Genomic DNA, 22,869 nt, shown 5'->3' with positions numbered 1-22,869 from the left:
ATATACGCATTACGCAGGAGTAAAGTGCTATTTTTTAGGAGTGGGGAGCGGACCTCACGCTTTCTAGGGGGGTCCAGGGGGATGCTCCCCGGGGAAGATTTTTTTTAAATATTGAAGTTAAAAGCATCAATCTGGTGCACTTTGAGAGCAACATTAAGATATCTATGGATACATCTCTCAACACCCAGAAGAAAACACAACTGTAATCAGATGTTCTTTTTCTTTATGGATATTTTACAAATCACTCCCCTTTTAAACTCTATTCTTGTTTTACTGCCATATAGTATTTCATAACTGTTTTTCCTTTATTCTTTTTTTTTTTTAATAATTATAATGATCATATGAAGGTGTGGCTAAAGCCCCGAATGCCCAGGCCAGGCGACGCCACTGGGTAGAGTAGCCTCTCTCTATATTCTGAGTTGTCATCATCACTTCCTGTCCAACCAAAAGCAATGCAATCAAACTGCATTTTGGAAACGAACCAACGACAAGAAGAGACAAAGCTGTCATCTTGAGAATAATATAAACATACTGCTGGCCTTCCAAATGTCACAACTTAAACAGATTTGATTAAAAAAAACAGCCCACAACCTCAATGAGTATGTGTTACGACCACAGCTGAAGAGGAAGTTTGTTTATGTGGGTTAATGAAGATTCCAGAAAGTTACAGACTTGCTGAGAAACTTGGCAGGGTAAGGTTGTGGTCAAATCGTACTTTGTTTTAAACACTGCATTAACCAAAAGGCCACATATGAGCGTTCCTTTCTATAAAAGTAGAGACATTACATACTGATATACACCTGAACATCAGCAGGAGAGGACTCTTTAAAGTAGAGACACTACATACTGATATACACCTGAACATCAGCAGGAGAGGACTCTTTAAAGTAGACACTACATACTGATATACACCTGAACCTCAGCAGGAGAGGACTCTTTAAAGTAGAGACACTACATACTGATATACACCTGAACATCAGCAGGAGAGAACTCTTTAAAGTAGAGACACTAGATACTGATATATACCTGGACATCAGCAGGAGAGGACTCTTTAAATAAGAGACACTACATACTGATATACACCTGAACATCAGCAGGAGAGGACTCTTTAAAGGCCCAGTGAAGTGTGCACCTGTGCATGATCTGTTATGCTAATACGTATAGTAATGACCAAAATTGTCCATTGGAACCCATATCAAAAGATGTTGGAATAGCAACAAATTTGACGAGTTTTGAATTTTCCGGGGAAATCTGCAGTCGACCTTCGCCTTCGTGGGCGTGGCTTGCGATCTACTGCGTGACGTCACGAGATGGACGCCGCCGCACTGTTTACATTCACCACCGTTCGTTTTTTCTCTTTTTCAAAGTCGAATTTCTCAACGTTTTTGAGCTAGTATTTTCCTGGAAAGTGTGTCGGAGTCGACTGGAAGTGATTGCCAATCGAGAAAACCTGACAATGGAGGCGACAGTGAAGAAAGAGGGATGAAAAACACAGGGGAAACGATGCATTGCCGCTGGCTGTAGTAATGTCAAGTCTGCCGAAGTGGCGATGTTTCTGTTCCCAAAAGACGAAGGTGAGCCTGGCTGGTGTCATTGTTTCGTAGATTATTTGATTGATCATGATAAATAAAGGCCACTGGTCGATTCGAGAGAGAGAGAAAGAGAGACTGACAGAGTTACAGGGTTGTTGTTAGCATCTGGTGCTAGCTCGGAGCTACACACAGGGGAAAAGATGCATTGCCGCTGGCTGTAGTAATGTCAAGTCTGCCGAAGTGGCGATGTTTCTGTTCCCAAAAGATGAAGGTGAGCCTGGCTGGTGTCATTGTTTCGTAGATTATTTGATTGATCATGATAAATAAAGGCCACTGGTCGATTCGAGAGAGAGAGAAAGAGAGACTGACAGAGTTACAGGGTTGTTGTTAGCATCTGGTGCTAGCTCGGAGCTAACGGAGATTAGCTGTTTCAACAATAAGGAGAGGGAGAGTGCTCTCCTGTGGGACTGAGAGAGATAACGTCAGCTCAGGGAGGTAAACTGTAGCCTAAGTTATCTCAGTGGGTTTGGTCATCTATGTAAACAAATATTTCCATCTATGTAATATTAGTTGTATAAAATAGGTTAAGAAATCCTTCCAATGTTTTTTGATTATTGAAATATATGTTTCATATGAGTGTTGAGAGCTGTATCCATAAATCTCTTAATGTTGCCCTCAAAGTGCACCAGATCGATCACTTTCCTCATCTATCCTGTCCGAAAAGCTGTCCAAATCAATCATTTCTCTCACACTAGTATCACTTTCCAGAGTCTCCGCCATGTTTACAATCGCAACTGGGTACATCTTGTGACGTCACAGCCACTATCGTCTGCAACTTCCGTTAGGCTCAGACGGCAAAATTAATAATTCATTAATTCATTAATTATGAATTATTAAACATTATTTTAGCCATGAACAGGCACAATGATATGTAAGGAATGAAACTGCCATTTCATTTTGGTGCAAAAACATGCACTTCACTGGGCCTTTAAATTAGAGACACTACATACTGATATACACCTGAACATCAGCAGGAGAGGACTCTTTAAAGTAGATACACTACATACTGATATACACCTGAGCATCAGCAGGAGAGGACTCTTTAAAGTAGAGACACTACATACTGATATACACCTGAACATCAGCAGGAGATGACTCTTTAAAGTAGAGACACTACATGCTGATATACACCCGAATATCAGCAGGAGAGGACTCTTTAAAGTAGAGACACTACATACTGATATACACCCGAACATCAGCAGGAGAGGACTCTTTAAAGTAGAGACACTACCGATATACAATACACCTGGACATCAGCAGGAGAGGACTCTTTAAATAAGAGACACTACATACTGATATACACCTGAACATCAGCAGGAGAGGACTCTTTAAAGTAGAGACACTACAACTGATATACACCTGAACATCAGCAGGAGAGGACTCTTTAAAGTAGAGACACTACATACTGATATACACCTGAGCATCAGCAGGAGAGGACTCTTTAAAGTAGAGACACTACATACTGATATACACCTGAACATCAGCAAGAGAGGACTCTTTAAAGTAGAGACACTACATACTGATATACACCTAAACATCAGCAGGAGAGGACTCTTTAAAGTAGAGACACTACATACTGATATACACCTGAGCATCAGCAGGAGAGGACTCTTTAAAGTAGAGACACTACATACTGATACAGATGTAGCGATTCATTTCAGACAGTTTGAAACGCGAGGGCCGTGATTGGTACGTGATCTGCCCTCGCTCAAGGGAAAACCTCCAGCTTGACTTGAGACCGCCCCCGTGATAGATACATGTAATTATAATGAAGCCAGCTGCAATGGATCATTGATCCACCAGGGGGTGCAGTGGGGTTCCACACTGGAGCTCATGTGAAATAAAGTGAGATACAGTATGCTGGATGTACAGCGGAACTTTGTTAAGATCCATATGTCACGGATATCATACTCTGTGCTAAATAAGAGACATGTAATCATTTACAAAATATCAACATGTTGTTATTTAACAAAATAATTTTGTTATTTGAAAAAAACGAACGGGAGGAAATGCAGCCCGGCTCTCGATTTTTAATCCTAATTTAATCATCATCTTCACCACGATCATTTATGTTTATGTTCGACGAATTGACATGAAATCACTGACACATATGAATATACTGTATTCAACTTCATTAAAACGTTATTAACGTGCCTAAACTCAGTAATTCACCAAAAATATGTATATTTTAATGGAGCTTCGTCGGTCGATCAGGATCCCAAAGTGTAGCGGAGGGATCCTCATCTGGATGAAGGGTGTTATTTTCCCCATAAGGAACAAGTCGCTGCAAATTATCCCGCTTATTACATGGCCACATTCTCAACAAAGTAACGACATGACTCCCAATATTAATTGAAATGCTTCTATGGATTTAGAAAATGTTTTTATTGATTTAAAAAATAGTTGTATGTATTGATTTAAATTGACATGCATCCGCTAAGAAAAATAGTCCGTTGTTACAGTTTTTTAAACAGTCTGAATGAAACGGCAGCTCTCAGCTGTGTATTTACACAACTAATGGCCCATCAACCACAGCTCTCTCTCCCCCCCTGATCTTTCTTCTCCAGCAGCTAAATTAACAGTAGGTTACTCTGAGTGACCATAGACTGTATGTGACAAGCTTACAGTTAGTGACGTAACAACACCATAAAAGCTGGTGGGTTGAAAGCAATACGGGAGGTAAACATAACTAGAATAATTGTGATTTATTTATTGTGGCTTTTATGTTTTTAGGTATAAAATGTTATGTAATTCAGGCTTATAGTTCACCCTTCTCTAAAAGCCTTCAACAATGACAATATTCATAGTAATTTAATAAATCCTTCCAACACACATTGTAAAAAATAGCCTACTGTAAGTTAAGAAATCATTTCAATATGTACATCTTCTGATGTAACAACAATAACATTATAAATAGTAACATAGCTGAACATGGTATTGCACATTTAGCTTTGAGTGTTACTGACCTGAGATGTTTTTATTACATGAATTAAGGTGACTGAGGCTTTTTAACATACAGGGATGCAAACTCATCAGGTATGAAAAAGGTGACAAGGATCCGAGCCCCCGGCTCCCCCACCCCACGGAATGACATAGGATTTTAGCAGTCAGAACAACTAAAGCAGCAGTGTTAATAATAACAGAAACGCCAAAGAGTCACATCTAATAGAAATATATAAAAGCATTTATTTTAAATTGTGTAGCAGTCAGTTTATAATTTTGGCAGCACTGTTGAGCATTTTGAAAATGTATTTTCGTGCCTCTGTGCAAGGCTTAAGTCTTTTTATCTTTATAGCCACATGGTGTAAAGTAACTAAGTTCATAAACTCAACAAGTACTATACTTGGGCACAATTTTGAGATACTTGTACTTTATTTAAGTATTTCAATGTTTTGCTACTTTGTTCTTCTACTCCACTACAGTTCAGAGGTACATGGTGTACTTTGACTCCACTACATGTATTTAATACCTTTAGTTACTTCACAGATCTGGATTAATTAAGTGAAATATAATCAAGTGTTAAATCAGACTTTAGTTCCACCTGGAGTAAATCCACAAGCTACCCTGCAGTATACAAAGTCATTCAAACTAGCTGCACCTTTACCAGCTTTGAGAACACTTTCATGATCAATCATTATAAAACATATCATATATATTATTCTGAAATGGACCAATCTGCACAATGACTACTTTTACTGTGGCTACTTTCACTATATTTTGATGATAATACTTTTCTACTTTTACTTGAGGAACATTTTGAATGCAGGACTTTTACTGTAACAGAGTATTCCTACACTCTGGGACTATTACTTTTACTCAATTACAAGATCTGAGTACTTCTACTTTTACTCAAGTACAAGACCTGAGTACTTCTACTTTTACTCTGGTACAAGATCTGTGTGCTTCTACTTTTACTCAAGTACAAGACCTGAGTGCTTCTACTTTTACTCAAGTACAAGATTTGAGTACTTCTACTTTTACTCTTGTACAAGATCTGTGTGCTTCTACTTTTACTCAAGTACAAGATTTGAGTACTTCTACTTTTACTCTAGTACAAGATCTGTGTGCTTCTACTTTTACTCAAGTACAAGATCTGAGTACTTCTACTTTTACTCAAGTACAAGACCTGAGTACTTCTACTTTTACTCAAGTACAAGATCTGAGTACTTCTACTTTTACTCAAGTACAATATATATATACTTATACCACCTCTGTTTATAGCCTATGAAAAAAACTATTAGAAATAGAAGGCTAACGCTAACGTTAGCAGATAGTGACAATGTATGCTAGCTAGCTAGCTCAACGATTCCTTAAATAATATTGCCACAGAAAAACTTTTCAGTTCACATCACGCTCTGCCGCTCCGACAGGGAGCTCTGGTCTGAACACCTGAACGGCCCGTTCTAACAGCTGTTCACCAGCGGTCCAGTCTGTGCCACCGTGACTCCGGAAACACAGTTATTATTAACGAACGCACCCGTAGGTAATGTAGCTGCTGAAGCTAGACCATCATCTCGGAGCAGCAGAGCCTTATTATACATCCATGAGCAGAGCCGACAGGCAGGACGACTCGAGCACACAGCTCATACTTCATTATAATATATAAAAAAAGAACACCATGCGTGTCATGATGGCACATAACAGCTCACGGCCGCAGATTACTCCGGGTCCCAGCCCCCCCCATACCCCAAAAATATGTGTATTGCAGATCTACATGAATCACACAAACGACTTATTTTGGATTCAAAACGGCGAATTTCGCGGAAAGGTGACAAGTTTGCATCACTGAACATAGACAGAGCACAACTGAAACATAACATCTGAAACGATGTAACAACATAATACACTTTTCGGGGATGCTTGGGATGTGAGGAGTGAGGAACACGGCTTAGAACGGGCGTGTCGCCTGGCAGGACAGGAGAGTGTGTGCACCAGTCTGCCTTGATCTATGAATTCATGTCCGTGACACTCACTGCTGCCCACAGCTGTTTTATAGAAGGAAATTCCTTCACTTCATGAAAGTGTTTTAACCACAGACACCTCTACACACACATGATGGGTGTTATTTTCCCCATAAGGAACAAGTCGCTGCAAATTATCCCGCTTATTACACGGCCAAATTCTCAACAAAGTAACGACATGACTCCCAATATTAATTGAAATGCTTTTATGGATTTAGAAAATGTTTTCATTGATTTAAAAAATAGTTGTATTGATTTAAAAATTAGTTGTATGTATTGATTTAAATTGACATGCATCCGCTAAGAAAAATAGTCCGTTGTTACAGTTTTCTAAACAGTCTGAATGAAACGGCAGCTCTCAGCTGTGTATTTACACAACTAATGGCCCATCAACCACAGCTCTCTCCCCCCCTCCCCCTTGATCTTTCTTCTCCAGCAGCTAAATTAACGGTAGGTTACTCTGAGTGACCAGCTTACAGTTAGACACAACACTGTAATTGCAAGTGACCCTCAGTTAGTTTACTTTTATGTTCAACTGATACATTTGTTACTGATAAAAAAGGGCTTCTACTGTACCTAATTACCTTAACACTAGAACCGCCAGAGGTTTTTGTAAAGGCCTACCTAAACCCGTCAAATCCCGCTATTAGAATGCAATTTTTAACAACATAGGGTGCTAGATAACACACTTTCAGGAAAAGTCACGGACTGGGAGACTTTAATATTTTATTGGAAAAAAGTTACATTGCACACACACAACACACATCACACAAATTGACCCGATTGGCGGTTCTAGTGTTAAATAAACTCACTAATTAATGAAACCAGTTCAATACGCATTATTCTTATTCTTATCATTCTTTATGAGCGCAGAAAGAGTCTTAAAACCAGATCTGTTTTTTAAATGAAATCTGACGGCAGGCAGTTAGCTCTGATCAGCTACAGATGGAGCACTGCATTTCGGACTCCAGCTTACAGCTTCCTGCCTACGGCCTGCCAAAGACCAGTATAGAGGAATGTTAAGCCCTCCCACTATTTTCCAAGAGGGCGTTGCCATATTTTCAATTTCAGGTTTTAACCAGGAGATGGCGCTTCATTCACAAATACAGAAAGACAAGTTTCATGGACTTTCAGTTGTGTTTTGAAGAGCATTTGAACACATCAATATTTTAGATCAACTAAAGTATATCTAATCTTGTAATTCAATAATATATAGTCTTTATATATTAAATAATCATAATGCAAATGTTTACATTACACTTCTTTATTTGTTATGCTCATACTTTAACCTTTACAATCGTTTGCTTTAATATGCAGTAATTTTTTTGTGTTTGCTTCCTCCTGCTCCCTTTCGGACACATACTGTATGATTTATTATTATTATTAATATGAAGATATTATTAAGATAAGATAAGATGTTACTTTATTGATTGAACATTTTAGTTTAGAATGTGCTGTCCCACGGTAATTCAGAAGGCTCACAGGTCACATTCCGACCATTATTTAAAACAATAGGTGCTTTCACACCTTCTACAGTTTGATTTGTATAGAGGGAGCTCTGTCAGTTTTCGAATTACCCATTTGCTTTCGGGGAGCCCTATTTTTCAGAGCACATCCTGCTACTAAATATGTCACACGCACGCTCTGTTGACTGGCGCAGCAGCGCGGATGCGATCAATTGCTATAAAAACACTCTTCTACTAATACAGACGGTGTCACTATGCCGGCGGATGTGGCCGTTGTTGAAGCCTCTTCAGGCTCCGCATCGGCAGGCCTCTCCCTCGGTGTGGAGCTGTCAAACTTGACCCTAACGCCGCTTACAGCCGGCCAACTAAAAGTTGTTTTCCGTTCACGTTGTCATTTTTAGACTCCTTCGCTTCTTTGCTTGTGAATCCAAAAGCTGTGACGCTTGGCTGTTTTCGTTTTGCCATATTTTTTTATTACACAGCGAGAGTTAAAAAATATATCAATATGAACATTTCAAATACCGCGCCGGCATCACCGCCATAATCATAGCAACGTAAGTAAGAATGCAGCGCCGCCACATACAGATGGCAACACCCAGACATATTCACAAATATAAAACAAATATTCAGAAACTGTCCATCCATCCATCCATCTTCTCCCGCTTATCCGTGGTCGGGTCGCGGAGGTAGCAGTTCCAGCAGAGAGCCCCAAACTTTCTTTTCCCTGGCCACATCAACCAGCTCTGACTGGGGGATCCCAAGGCGCTCCCAGGCCAGAGAAGAGATATAATCCCTCCATCTGGTTCTAGGTCTACCCCTTGGTCTCTTCCCAGCTGGACGTGCCTGGAACACCTCCCTAGGGAGGCGCCCAGGTGGCATCCTAACTAGGTGCCCGAACCACCTCAACTGGCTCCTTTCGACGCGAAGGAGGAGCGGTTCAACTCCGAGTCCCTCCCGGATGACCGAACTTCTCACCTTATCCCTAAGGGAGACACCAGCCACCCTGCGGAGAAAACCCATCTCGGCCGCTTGTACCCGCGATCTCGTTCTTTCGGTCATGACAAATATTCAGAAACTGTAATGAACAATAACTATTATTTATTTCAAGAACTGTTATTTACAGAAACTCAACATTTCTAATCTGTGTGACACAAATATGCACGACTGTTTTGGGCTCCCCCTATTTATCTCAAAGTCAGCCTTCAGGGGAGCTCCCTCCCTCTTCGGGGGAGCCAAGCTCCCCCTAGCTCCCCCCCATTTCGAACAGTGTCTGTGGCTGAATGGCCAGCGATTAGGTGCGGCGCATTTATCATAGGTGATCAGAGCTAACTGCCTGCCGTCAGATTTCATTTGAAAAACAGATCTGATTTTAAGAATATTTGTGCGCTCATAAAGAATGATAAGAATAAGAATAATGCGTATTGAACTGGTTTCATTAATTGGTGAGTTTATTTAACACTAGAACCGCCAATCGGGTCAATTTGTGTGATGTGCGTTGTGTGTGTGCAATGTAACTTTTTTCCAATAAAATATTAAAGTCTCCCAGTCCGTGACTTTTCCTGAAAATGTGTTATGTAGCACCCTATGTTGTTAAAAATCGCATTCTAATAGCGGGATTTGACGGGTTTAGGTAGGCCTATACAAAAACCTCTGGCGGTTCTAGTGTTAAGGTAATTAGGTACAGTAGAAGCCCTTTTTTATCAGTAACGAATTTAGCAGTTGAACATAAAAGTAAACTAACTGAGGGTCACTTGCAATTACAGTGTTGTGTCTAACTGTAAGCTTGTCACTCAGAGTAACCTACCGTTAATTTAGCTGCTGGAGAAGAAAGATCAAGGGGGAGGGGGGGAGAGAGCTGTGGTTGATGGGCCATTAGTTGTGTAAATACACAGCTGATAGCTGCCGTTTCATTCAGACTGTTTAGAAAACTGTAACAACGGACTATTTTTCTTAGCGGATGCATGTCAATTTAAATCAATACATACAACTATTTTTTAAATCAATACAACTATTTTTTAAATCAATAAAAACATTTTCTAAATCCATAAAAGCATTTAAATTAATATTGGGAGTCATGTCGTTACTTTGTTGAGAATGTGGCCATGTAATAAGCGGGATAATTTGCAGCGACTTGTTCCTTATGGGGAAAATAACACCCATCATCTGTGTGTAGAGGCGTGTGTGGTTAAAACACTTTCATGAAGTGAAGGAATTTCCTTCTATAAAACAGCTGTGGGCAGCAGTGAGTGTCACGGACATGAATTCATAGATCAAGGCAGACTGGTGCACACACTCTCCTGTCCTGCCAGGCGACACGCCCGTTCTAAGCCGTGTCCCTCACTCCTCACATCCCAAGCATCCCCGAAAAGTGTATTATGTTGTTACATCTCAGATGTTATGTTTCAGTTGTGCTCTGTCTATGTTCAGTGATGCAAACTTGTCACCTTTCCGCGAAATTCGCCGTTTTGAATCCAAAATAAGTCGTTTGTGTGATTCATGTAGATCTGCAATACAAATATTTTTGGGGTATGGGGGGGGCTGGGACCCGGAGTAATCTGCGGCCGTGAGCTGTTATGTGCCATCATGACACGCATGGTGTTCTTTTTTTATATATTATAATGAAGTATGAGCTGTGTGCTCGAGTCTTCCTGCCTGTCGGCTCTGCTGATGGATGTATAATAAGGCTCTGCTGCTCCGAGATGATGGTCTAGCTTCAGCAGCTACATTACCTACGGGTGCGTTCGTTAATAATAACGGTGTTTCCGGAGTCACGGTGGCACACACTGGACCGCTGGTGAACAGCTGTTAGAACGGGCCGTTCAGGTGTTCAGAGCAGAGCTCCCTGTCGGAGCGGCAGAGCGTGATGTGAACTGAAAAGTTTTTCTGTGGCAATATTATTTAAGGAATCGTTGAGCTAGCTAGCTAGCATACATTGTCACTATCTGCTAACGTTAGCTTTAGCCTTCTATTTCTAATAGTTTTTTTCATAGGCTATAAACAGAGGTGGTATAAGTATATATATATTGTACTTGAGTAAAAGTAGAAGTACTCAGGTCTTGTACTTGAGTAAAAGTAGAAGCACACGGATCTTGTACTAGAGTAAAAGTAGAAGTACTCAAATCTTGTACTTGAGTAAAAGTAGAAGCACTCAGGTCTTGTACTTGAGTAAAAGTAGAAGCACACAGATCTTGTACTAGAGTAAAAGTAGAAGTACTCAGGTCTTGTACTTGAGTAAAAGTAGAAGTACTCAGATCTTGTAATTGAGTAAAAGTAATAGTCCCAGAGTGTAGGAATACTCTGTTACAGTAAAAGTCCTGCATTCAAAATGTTCCTCAAGTAAAAGTAGAAAAGTATTATCATCAAAACATAGCAAAAGTAGCGACAGTAAAAGTAGTCATTGTGCAGATTGGTCCATTTCAGAATAATATATATGATATGTTTTATAATGATTGATCATGAAAGTGTTCTCAAAGCTGGTAAAGGTGCAGCTAGTTTGAATGACTTTGTATACTGCAGGCAGGGTAGCTTGTGGATTTACTCCAGGTGGAACTAAAGTCAGATTTAACACTTGATTATATTTCACTTAATTAATCCAGATCTGTGAAGTAACTAAAGGTATTAAATACATGTAGTGGAGTCAAAGTACACCATGTACCTCTGAACTGTAGTGGAGTAGAAGAACAAAGTAGCAAAACATTGAAATACTTAAATAAAGTACAAGTATCTCAAAATTGTGCCCAAGTATAGTACTTGTTGAGTTTATGAACTTAGTTACTTTACACCATGTGGCTATAAAGATAAAAAGACTTAAGCCTTGCACAGAGGCACGAAAATACATTTTCAAAATGCTCAACAGTGCTGCCAAAATTATAAACTGACTGCTACACAATTTAAAATAAATGCTTTTATATATTTCTATTAGATGTGACTCTTTGGCGTTTCTGTTATTATTAACACTGCTGCTTTAGTTGTTCTGACTGCTAAAATCCTATGTCATTCCGTGGGGTGGGGGAGCCGGGGGCTCGGATCCTTGTCACCTTTTTCATACCTGATGAGTTTGCATCCCTGTATGTTAAAAAGCCTCAGTCACCTTAATTCATGTAATAAAAACATCTCAGGTCAGTAACACTCAAAGCTAAATGTGCAATACCATGTTCAGCTATGTTACTATTTATAATGTTATTGTTGTTACATCAGAAGATGTACATATTGAAATGATTTCTTAACTTACAGTAGGCTATTTTTTACAATGTGTGTTGGAAGGATTTATTAAATTACTATGAATATTGTCATTGTTGAAGGCTTTTAGAGAAGGGTGAACAATAAGCCTGAATTACATAACATTTTATACCTAAAAACATAAAAGCCACAATAAATAAATCACAATTATTCTAGTTAGTTTTACCTCCCGTATTGCTTTCAACCCACCAGCTTTTATGGTGTTGTTACGTCACTAACTGTAAGCTTGTCACATACAGTCTATGGTCACTCAGAGTAACCTACTGTTAATTTAGCTGCTGGAGAAGAAAGATCAGGGGGGGAGGGGGAGAGAGAGCTGTGGTTGATGGGCCATTAGTTGTGTAAATACACAGCTGAGAGCTGCCGTTTCATTCAGACTGTTTAACAAACTGTAACAACGGACTATTTTTCTTAGCGGATGCATGTGAATTTAAATCAATACATACAACTATTTTTTAAATCAATAAAAACATTTTCTAAATCCATAAAAGCATTTCAATTAATATTGGGAGTCATGTCGTTACTTTGTTGAGAATGTGGCCATGTAATAAGCGGGATAATTTGCATCGACTTGTTCTTTATGGGGAAAATAACACCCTTCATCCAGATGAGGATCCCTCCGCTACACTTTGGGATCCTGATCGACCGACGAAACTCCATTAAAATATACATATTTTTGGTGAATTACTGAGTTTAGGCACGTTAATAACGTTTTAATGAAGTTGAATACAGTATATTCATATGTGTCAGTGATTTCATGTCAATTCGGCGAACATAAACATAAATGATCGTGGTGAAGATGATGATTAAATTAGGATTAAAAATCGAGAGCCGGGCTGCATTTCCTCCCGTTCGTTTTTTTCGAATAACAAAATTATTTTGTTAAATAACAACACGGTGATGTTTTGTAAATGATTACATGTCTCTTATTTAGCACAGTAGTATGATATCCGTGACATATGGATCTTAACAAAGTTCCGCTGTACATCCAGCATACTGTATCTCACTTTATTTCACATGAGCTCCAGTGTGGAACCCCACTGCACCCCCTGGTGGATCAATGATCCATTGCGGCTGGCTTCATTATAATTACATTTATCTATCACGGGGGCGGTCTCAAGTCAAGCTGGAGGTTTTCCGTTGAGCGAGGGCAGATCATGTACCAATCACGGCCCTCGCGTTTCAAACTGTCCGAAATGAGGTGCTACATCTGTATGATAAATGCGCTGCACCTAATCGCTGGCCATTCAGCCACAGACACTGTTCGAAATGGGGGGGAGCTAGGGGGAGCTTGGCTCCCCCGAAGAGGGAGGGAGCTCCCCTGATGGCTGACTTTGAGATAAATAGGGGGAGCCCAAAACAATCATGCATATTTGTGTCACACAGATTAGAAATGTTGAGTTTCTGTAAATAACAGTTCTTGAAATAAATAATAGTTATTGTTCATTACAGTTTCTGAATATTTGTTTTATATTTGTGAATATGTCTGGGTGTTGGCATCTGTACGTGGCGGCGCTGCATTCTTACTTACGTTGCTATGGTTATGGCGGTGATGCCGGCGCGGTATTTGAAATGTTCATATTGATATTTTTTTAACTCTGGCTGTGTAATAAAAAAATATGGCAAAACGAAAACAGCCAAGCGTTACAGCTTTTGGATTCACAAGCAAAGAAGCGAAGGAGTCTAAAAATGACAACGTGAAACGGAAAACAACTTTTAGTTGGCCGGCTGTAAGCGGCGTTAAGGTCGAGCTTGACAGCTCCACACCGAGGGAGAGGCCTGCCGATGCGGAGCCTGAAGAGGCTTCAACAACGGCCACATCCGCCGGCATAGTGACACCGTCTGTATTAGTAGAAGAGTGTTTTTATAGCAATTGATCGCATCCGCGCTGCTGCGCCAGTCAACAGAGCGTGCGTGTGACATATTTAGTAGCAGGATGTGCTCTGAAAAATAGGGCTCCCCGAAGCAAATGGGTAATTTGAAAACTGACAGAGCTCCCTCTATACAAATCAAACTGTAGACGGTGTGAAAGCACCTATTGTTTTAAATAATGGTCGGAATGTGACCTGTGAGCCTTCTGAATTACCGTGGGACAGCACATTCTAAACTAAAATGTTCAATCAATAAAGTAACATCTTATCTTATCTTAATAATATCTTCATATTAATAATAATAATAAATCATACAGTATGTGTCCGAAAGGGAGCAGGAGGAAGCAAACACAAAAAAATTACTGCATATTAAAGCAAACGATTGTAAAGGTTAAAGTATGAGCATAACAAATAAAGAAGTGTAATGTAAACATTTGCATTATGATTATTTAATATATAAAGACTATATATTATTGAATTACAAGATTAGATATACTTTAGTTGATCTAAAATATTGATGTGTTCAAATGCTCTTCAAAACACAACTGAAAGTCCATGAAACTTGTCTTTCTGTATTTGTGAATGAAGCGCCATCTCCTGGTTAAAACCTGAAATTGAAAATCTGGCAACGCCCTCTTGGAAAATAGTGGGAGGGCTTAGCATTCCTCTATACTGGTCTTTGGCAGGTCGTAGGCAGGAAGCTGTAAGCTGGAGTCCGAAATTCAGTGCTACATCTGTATACACCTGAACATCAGCAGGAGTGGAATCTTTAAAGTAGAGACACTACATGCTGATATACACCGGAATATCAGCAGGAGAGGACTCTTTAAAGTAGAGACACTACATACTGATATACACCCGAACATCAGCAGGAGAGGACTATTTAAAGTAGAGACACTACATACTGATATACACCTGAACATTAGCAGGAGAGGACTCTTTAAAGTAGAGACACTACCTACTGATATACACCTGAACATCAGCAGGAGAGGACTCTTTAAAGTAGAGACACTACATTCTGATATACACCTGGGGCCGTATTCACAAAGCATTTCATGTTACCGCTAGGAGTGCTTCTAACTCGCGCTAAAACATTTTACGTAGGAGTTTTTTCTTAAAAGTTATTCACAAAGCCGCCGAGACCTACTCATACTAAGGATACATCACTAAGAGTGAACTAAGAGTGACGCGCCGTTGCTATGGATTACGTTGATTCTCGTGCATGAGTTTAGAAGCGGTCAGTATGGTGATTGGTTGTTCAGAGCAGGCGGTCTCGGTGAAACTCATCCGCAACATCCCACAAACGAGCCCACTAAAACAAGGAAATAGCCTAGGCTAGAAATGTATTCCTATCAAATAGTTATGGACAGTGCAGTTAGCAGAATACACGCATGATGACAAGTTTGTGCAGATCACGATAATGACGTTGTATATGCACGTTAAAGAGAGAGAGCAAACAATAAAAATACGTAAATTGCATTAAATCAAGGAGGCAATTAAAAGCACCCTACAAACTATTATCCAATGAGCATATTTCCAACACTTTCAATAACAGCCCATACCGCCGTTCAAGTCCCCCTATCATGATGAATGAAAACAATCTGCGTGTTGATGGAATGTACTTTCTTTCTATTGACGAACACGTCCTCATCTTTTGAGGGCGCAATTATTTGTATGTGCGTCCCGTCAATAGCACCGACCGCACCGGGCATACCTGCAATTGCCATGAAGTTGGCTTTGATCCTGTGTAGTTGTTGATTGTCCAAAGGAAACCGGATAAACTGTTGGATGATAGTGGTCTAGAGAGCGCGTTGATGGTTTGGTTTATGGCACGGCTGACTGATGGTTGCGATATTCCTAAATCGTCGGCATTGCAAAGTTGCATTTTCCCTGTTGCTAAATATCGTAGTGTTGCCAAACATTTTATTTCCGGACTAATCGGGTTATTCCTGTTAGTCGGGGATGTTATTGCATCCCGCACTAATTCCAAAACAAGTTTGATACCCTCACGATTTTGCCTATATCTCTTGATCAATTCACAGTCTTCCATTGTCTCCAAAACATTTCGTCTCGCAGCCATTTTCAGATTCTTTGTGAATAGGTCTTACTGAGTTAGGAGTGCTCTCGAGGACTTTTAAGCTCTCCTAAACTTAGGTGCTACTTGTAGGCCTAAAATACTTTGTGAATTGCTCTTAGTGAATAAAATTAGGAGTCCTAAATTTAAGACTGAAACGCCCATTATGTTTAGGAGTTTCTCCTAAATTCGCCAGTTAGGAGCTACTTTTAGCCCTAAGATCCTTTGTGAATACGGCCCCTGAACATCAGCAGGAGAGTACTCTTTAAAGTAGAGACACTACTGATACACAGCTGAACATCAGCAGGAAATGACTCTTTAAAGTAGAGACACTACATACTGATATTAACCTGAACATCAGCAGGAGAGGACTCTTTAAAGTAGAGACACTACATACTGATATGAACCTGAACTGCAGGAGAGGACTTTTTTAAAGTTGAGACACTAAATACTGATATAAACCTGAACATCAGCAGGAGAGGACTCTTTAAAGTAGAGACACTGCATACTGATATACACCTGAACATCAGCAAGAGAGGACTCTTTAAAGTAGAGACACTACATACTGATATACACCTGAACATCAGTAGGAGAGAACTCTTTAAAGTACAGACACTACATACTGATATACACCTGAACATCAGCAGGAGAGGAATCTTTAAAGTAGAGACTATACATACTGATATACACCTGAACATCAGCAGGAGAGGACTCTTTAAAGTAGAGACACTATATACTGATATACACCTGAACATGAGCCTTAATGGGCCCCTTTAACACGTTAAGTTGATGTCCTGTCTTTATCCTTTTCTTTGTTTCACTGGAACTAGCTATTTGTTATTAAACTCAGATCCAAAAGAAAACATATTTTTTATTTATTTATTGGCTGACAATAGACTGTCATGGTGATGTATACTAATCCTATTTCACTCGATACTGCTGTTAAAACAATTCTAATTAATAAAAAATGTCTCCAACACAGCAAGCCCAAACCTTATATTGCCTAGTAATTTATTTTCTATTTAGTTTGGCTCATTATTTCTACGCCCTTGTTTTTATCTGATTTATCCATAATTAAGACCCACAGAAAGACTTGAACAGCCAAGACTGAGTAGAAGTTAGCCGTATTAGCATTGTTATACTATACATGTTATTAAACTTGCAATATCTTGCAGTCAAGGACCAATTTAGCATCTAAAATAAATTGGGTGAACCGTGGGGCTGACACAGAGACACAGAGACACAGAATACACTGCAGGTCCGCATGACGTGCTCTTCTCAGGCAAAACAAACATTAGTTAAGCCTTCTTATGACACAGGAAGTTCTCAGACAGTGCAGAGAGGGTCATTGTCAACAACTGTCAAAGGGGATTTATAACAAAAGAGCACGCTGGATGTGTTTTCCTGGAAGAGGGAGAGACAGCAGCCAAAGCTCTGAACTGTTTTTCCTGAAATCTGACTTAACCTGACTAACAGGCAGACTGCATGATGGGAATGGGGAGTGAGAGGGAAAACAATTGTAGGGCCCGTTAGTCACTGAGATGGGTGTCGCTGTGTTCACAGCTACCATGCATTTAAACATTTTACAAATCTATGCTTGTACAATTTATTTAATTCATGTATTTAATAATATTAATATCATTTTGAGTGCACACTGGATTTAGTCATCATTTAGTAATCTTTTGCCAATAGCTGAACGTTTATACAGTATGGGGTATGGACAGTGCAACAAAATTATTTTATAGATTTAATGTTACATTTAAAATAACTGATAGAAATATTGTTTTAATTTGAACAAACAATATAAATCGAAGCTAATTCATAATATTTATTTTAGTTATAAATATCTGTTGGTTGTGGCCAATTACAAAACAATTACTGCTAATATTACAAATGCAAAAATATGAAGACAACAGTTAATAAACATGTTTAGATTGACATGTTTCTTTTCTAAAAAGCCTTCACTGTCCCTATATTTTTCAAAATGTTTTTTATTACCGGTAGTTATTAATTTTACTTGCACCGGCTCACTATTTGTTTTTGTCAATATTTTTTTTTTAATTGAAATCAATGATCTGAAAACAAAATAAGAAAAAAAAGCAAGCTTTAAAAGTACTTTACATTACTGTAATGTGCCTGCAGTATAGTATCCAGAATTTGTATTATTGATTTATTAAAAAATATATACATTATTCCAGTGGCATGCTTTACGCTCCACAGGGTCAAGTTCAAGAAGAAAAATCACATTAAAAGTTTCATCAAAGACTATTTCATATTACAATTAAATCAATGACACACTGATACTGTGATTAGAGAATAAAAAAAGGGAAAACAGTTTCCTTTTTAGATTTATTGTATCATTGCCCTAAAGACTCATCTAGCTGTGACTGATAACATCGAATAAAAAGAAGCCTGTTAAAAGCATTCAAAATATGATGGTCTGACATGTCTAGAAATATACTAAACATGCTTAAATAAAGTTACACTTAATGTATACTGTATGTATTGGTTTACCTGTCCGTCAGCGTGGCCAATAGGTGAGTTGAGAATGAAATCAGTGGGGGCGAAAACATCCACCAACGATACTGCATCATCCTTCAGCTACAGGGGACACACAAAGCAGATTGGTCATCATTTAGAATTTACAATAACACTTTAAAATGGTATGAACAGAGAGATGTAACCATGCAGAGTGTTGGTGTACCTGGGAGCAGAGAGTGAGAATGGCCGTTTGGACCAACTCTGCGGGCTTCCTTCCACTCAGATAGTTACCTGTACAGGAACAAAACTATGTTACAGAAACCACAAATATACTATATGCTTTCTACATTGATGTTTGCAGTTTGCAGTCACACCCTGGTAAAGTATGGCCATGTGTGTGCTGAGACTCCACAGCCCGTACAGAGCACACAGTTTGCTGAGAACAGGTCTGAGATCAGCCGGTGTGTCCTCATCAACGGTCAGGTCATGGAACCTCTGCAGGCAGTTGTGTTCTATGTAGGCCATCGCCAGGGTACGAGAGGAGTACACCTAAACACACACAAGGTGGAACATTAAAACAGTACATTTTAAATACAAAAACAGCAACTAAGATGCATGATTGTATAATGTTTATAGCCTCCTATACTTATGTATATTGTATGAGCAGTATGTTGGAATATCTATTATATTTTATTTTGTGCATTTTATATTTTATATTATCATTCTAGTATGGATATGTATATATTTACTTGTATTGTTTATTTTATTTATTGTGTCTACTTTACAAGTTGGGATTGATAAATTAGTATTGTACTTTTTATTTTTGCTGTACACTTGAGCAAGAAAGATATTAAGCTTAACATTGCCTTCTGCAGGAAATAGGATGAATTTTAAGCTAGCCTTATTAGCACACCAGAACCTTCAGATTTAATTTCACAAAAGTAGAAATTACCAAAAATCTAGACTTCGAATATAATATTCTGGTATGTTTTGATGTTCATAACATTTTCCTAAACGGGGATTGCAATAGAAGAATTAGGCAGGATTAACAAAAAATGGGATTGTTAAAAAATTAAAATCATTCAATGTAATGCAAATGAATGCACAATTTTCTTGGAGCATGATTAGTGTAAATACAGTAAAAAATAATGGTGTGGTAGGAAACATTTTTTCCGAAGGTTTGGATGAAAATGATTATTAAAGCTTCTGATATCCCAACGAGCAAGCTTGCTCGTTAGCAATGAATGTGAATGACAGGAAGTGAACAAGAAATAAACTATGTTAACAAATCCGTTTAAAATCATTAAAAAAATTGGGTTTAATTTGTTTAGTACAAATGTAATCCAACTGAACCTTCTTGGACTAAAAACAATACATGTGCGTTTATCATATTAATTGCCAAAACAACAACAACAACATGAGTAAATCCAGTGATACACACATTTCCCACACATTTCATTTTCTACAACACCCATCTGACACTGTAACCTCCAGCATACATCTGTGGTACAATAACTCAAACCAGATTATGGCAGCCCGGCTCTGTAAAGACTGCCCAAAACTCCACCTAGCCAAACTCCATTTATTGCCGTTTCTAATGAGACGGCCTGGAGACACAACACAACGCAGAGCATCTTCTTCTCTGGAATGAGTTTCTGATAAGACACCACTAATCCTGCTTTGGTTTGGCAAGGGTTTACTTAAGAAGTGGGAGTTATTGGCTCAAAATGTGTAATATACCAACATCTGATTAGCTCCAGACACATTTCTTAAGAAACGGCTGTATTTCAGTGCTGGAAGTAGTGTTCAGATCTGCTTTGAGAAGGATTCTTAAGTCAAAGTATTTAACAATGAACAGGAAAGTGTACTTAGAGTATTACGAGTAACTGTATTCATTGGAAAAAACTTGAAATAAATTAAAATATTTGAGATACTGTGAAATGTTTTTACACACAAAAATTTACTGAAATTATTATCTAAACTGCAGAAAAATCTAAATCTATACAGAAACGTAGTTTAAGTCGTAAAATAAATGTAGTAAAGTAAAAAGGTACAATATTTCCCTCTGAATTTCAGCAAAGTAAAAATCTAAATTGCCAAAAAAAGGATAGTACAAGAAAATGTTGTCTATGTTGTACTTGAGAAAATGTACTTAGTTACTTTCCACAACTGCTGTTTTTAGCTTGAGTTGTGGGAATAGCTGTGAGTGAGCATAAAGGGTCCTTACAGTGGTGTGTGTGTGTGTGTGTGTGTGTGTGTGTGTGTGTGTGTGTGTGTGTGTGTGTGTGTGTGTGTGTGTGTGTGTGTGTGTGTGTGTGTGTGTGTGTGTGTGTGTGTGTGTGTGTGTGTGTGTTACCTGGCTGTTGTTACGGGCTTCAAAATCATCTTTTCCCATGACCCTCTGCTGCTCCAGCTTCTTCTGGGACTCCTCCAACAGGAAACACACCAGCCACTTATAGGCAGCCAATGGCACTGATATTATGAACAAGGGGAATAAGATAAGAAATCACATTCAGTAAATGAGTAATGCTGATATTAAGAGGCTAAACCTATACTGAGATTTTCTTAAAATAAGATTTTCCAGTGAAGGGAATGATCCTTTCTGCGTACCTGTAGATTCCATGCACTCCTCCATGGTTCTTGCTGTGAACTTGGTTAGCAGGATGTTTTGGAGATCATCCAGGAAATCCACAGTGTGAAGAGGAGACTCAATACGCACACCATCTGAAAACACACAACAGCAGAAACGTTAGAAATAAATCCTGTGCTCACAATTTATGTTATCACAGTCTGTGTTTGCTAAAGATTTTTTGTATCTCTTATGAATCCATATATTCACGTAGAAATTCAGATTTAAAAAAACACGAAAAAACTGTAATATGTGCACATTTAGGGAAAACTTTGTCAATAGGGAGAATAAAGCTGTACATTGAATTAGACTGCTTAATGCATGTCAGGATATGTCGAACACAACAAAACAATTATACATTTAATAATCTTTACTTTCCTTACAAACCGTAATATGAATTCACAGTGGAATGCCGTACAAAAATAGAAAGCAGACATCTTTCTGATAAAAATGTTCAAAATATATAGCAGTCTAAAGGGCTGAAGAGGCAAAAATATATAAATGTTTTCCTTGGGTCAGAGTGAATTCCTGCATCAAAACATCACAAAAACTGATGTAAAAGATCATCCGTGATTTGACAAGCCGATAACATGGATTTTGTTGTGAAATCTTGCACTTTAAAAACCTTGTGACTGGTCATTAATTGTCGTAAATAGCACATAGCAGTGGCACGCCACCAGCTCCAATAACTGACATGATATCTCGTATTATCCCTCAGTGTACACACTGTACTGACCGCGCTGTTTGGCATAGAGCCAGCTGAGCAGGTAGTTGCTGGTCTGTTGCAGCAACACGTTGTTGTCTCCTTCGTATGTGCAGTTTGGATCGTTGTCATTACGCAGATCACCCAGCCGGTTCACTGGAAGAGAGGGAAGGTAGTTACAGATGTAGCACCTCATTTCAGACTCCAGCTTACAGCTTCCTGCCTACGACCTGCCTAAGACCAGTATCGAGGAATGTTAAGCCCTCCCACTATTTTCCAAGAGGGCGTTGCCAGATTTTCAATTTCAGGTTTTAACCAGGAGATGGCGCTTCATTCACAAATACAGAAAGACAAGTTTCATGGACTTTCAGTTGTGTTTTGAAGAGCATTTGAACACATCAATAATTTAGATCAACTAAAGTATATCTAAACTTGTAATTCAATAATATATAGTCTTTATATATTAAATAATCCTAATAATAATGTAAATGTTTACATTACACTTCTTTATTTGTTATGCTCATACTTTTACCTTTACAATTGTTTGCTTTAATATGCAGTATATATATATATATATGTTTGTGTTTGCTTCCTCCTGCTCACTTTACATCTGCATGACTTATTATTATTATTAATATGAAGATATTATTAAGATAAGATAAGATTTTATTTTATTGATTGAACATTTTAGTTTAGAATGTGCTGTCCCACGGTAATTCAGAAGGCTCACAGGTCACATTCCGACCATTATTTAAAACAATAGGTGCTTTCACACCTTCTACAGTTTGATTTGTATAGAGGGAGCTCTGTGGCTGAATGGCCAGGTGTGGCGCATTTATCATAGTTGATCAGA

At 38.7% G+C, this 22,869-nt stretch overlaps 1 protein-coding gene across 3 annotated transcripts in view; it reads right to left on the bottom strand.

Moving 5' to 3' along the window:
- The window catches only part of acox3 (acyl-CoA oxidase 3, pristanoyl), a 78,089-nt gene that overhangs the window by 1,764 nt on the left and 53,456 nt on the right, over window positions 1-22,869 (bottom strand). For all 3 annotated transcript variants that reach the window (XM_079695268.1, XM_079695267.1, XM_079695266.1), the window contains exons 14-19: window positions 22,050-22,172; window positions 21,295-21,408; window positions 21,041-21,156; window positions 19,059-19,233; window positions 18,908-18,975; window positions 18,718-18,804 (exon numbers count right to left, since the gene is read on the bottom strand). In XM_079695268.1, coding sequence (XP_079551394.1) covers window positions 18,718-18,804; window positions 18,908-18,975; window positions 19,059-19,233; window positions 21,041-21,156; window positions 21,295-21,408; window positions 22,050-22,172 — 683 coding nt within the window. The remainder of the gene's footprint in view (window positions 1-18,717; window positions 18,805-18,907; window positions 18,976-19,058; window positions 19,234-21,040; window positions 21,157-21,294; window positions 21,409-22,049; window positions 22,173-22,869) is intronic.

The sequence above is a fragment of the Notothenia rossii genome (assembly GCF_949606895.1).
Source record: "Notothenia rossii genome assembly, contig: scaffold_58, whole genome shotgun sequence".
Classification (NCBI taxonomy): Eukaryota; Metazoa; Chordata; class Actinopteri; order Perciformes; family Nototheniidae; genus Notothenia; species Notothenia rossii.
This window is presented reverse-complemented; position numbering and strand designations above follow the sequence as displayed.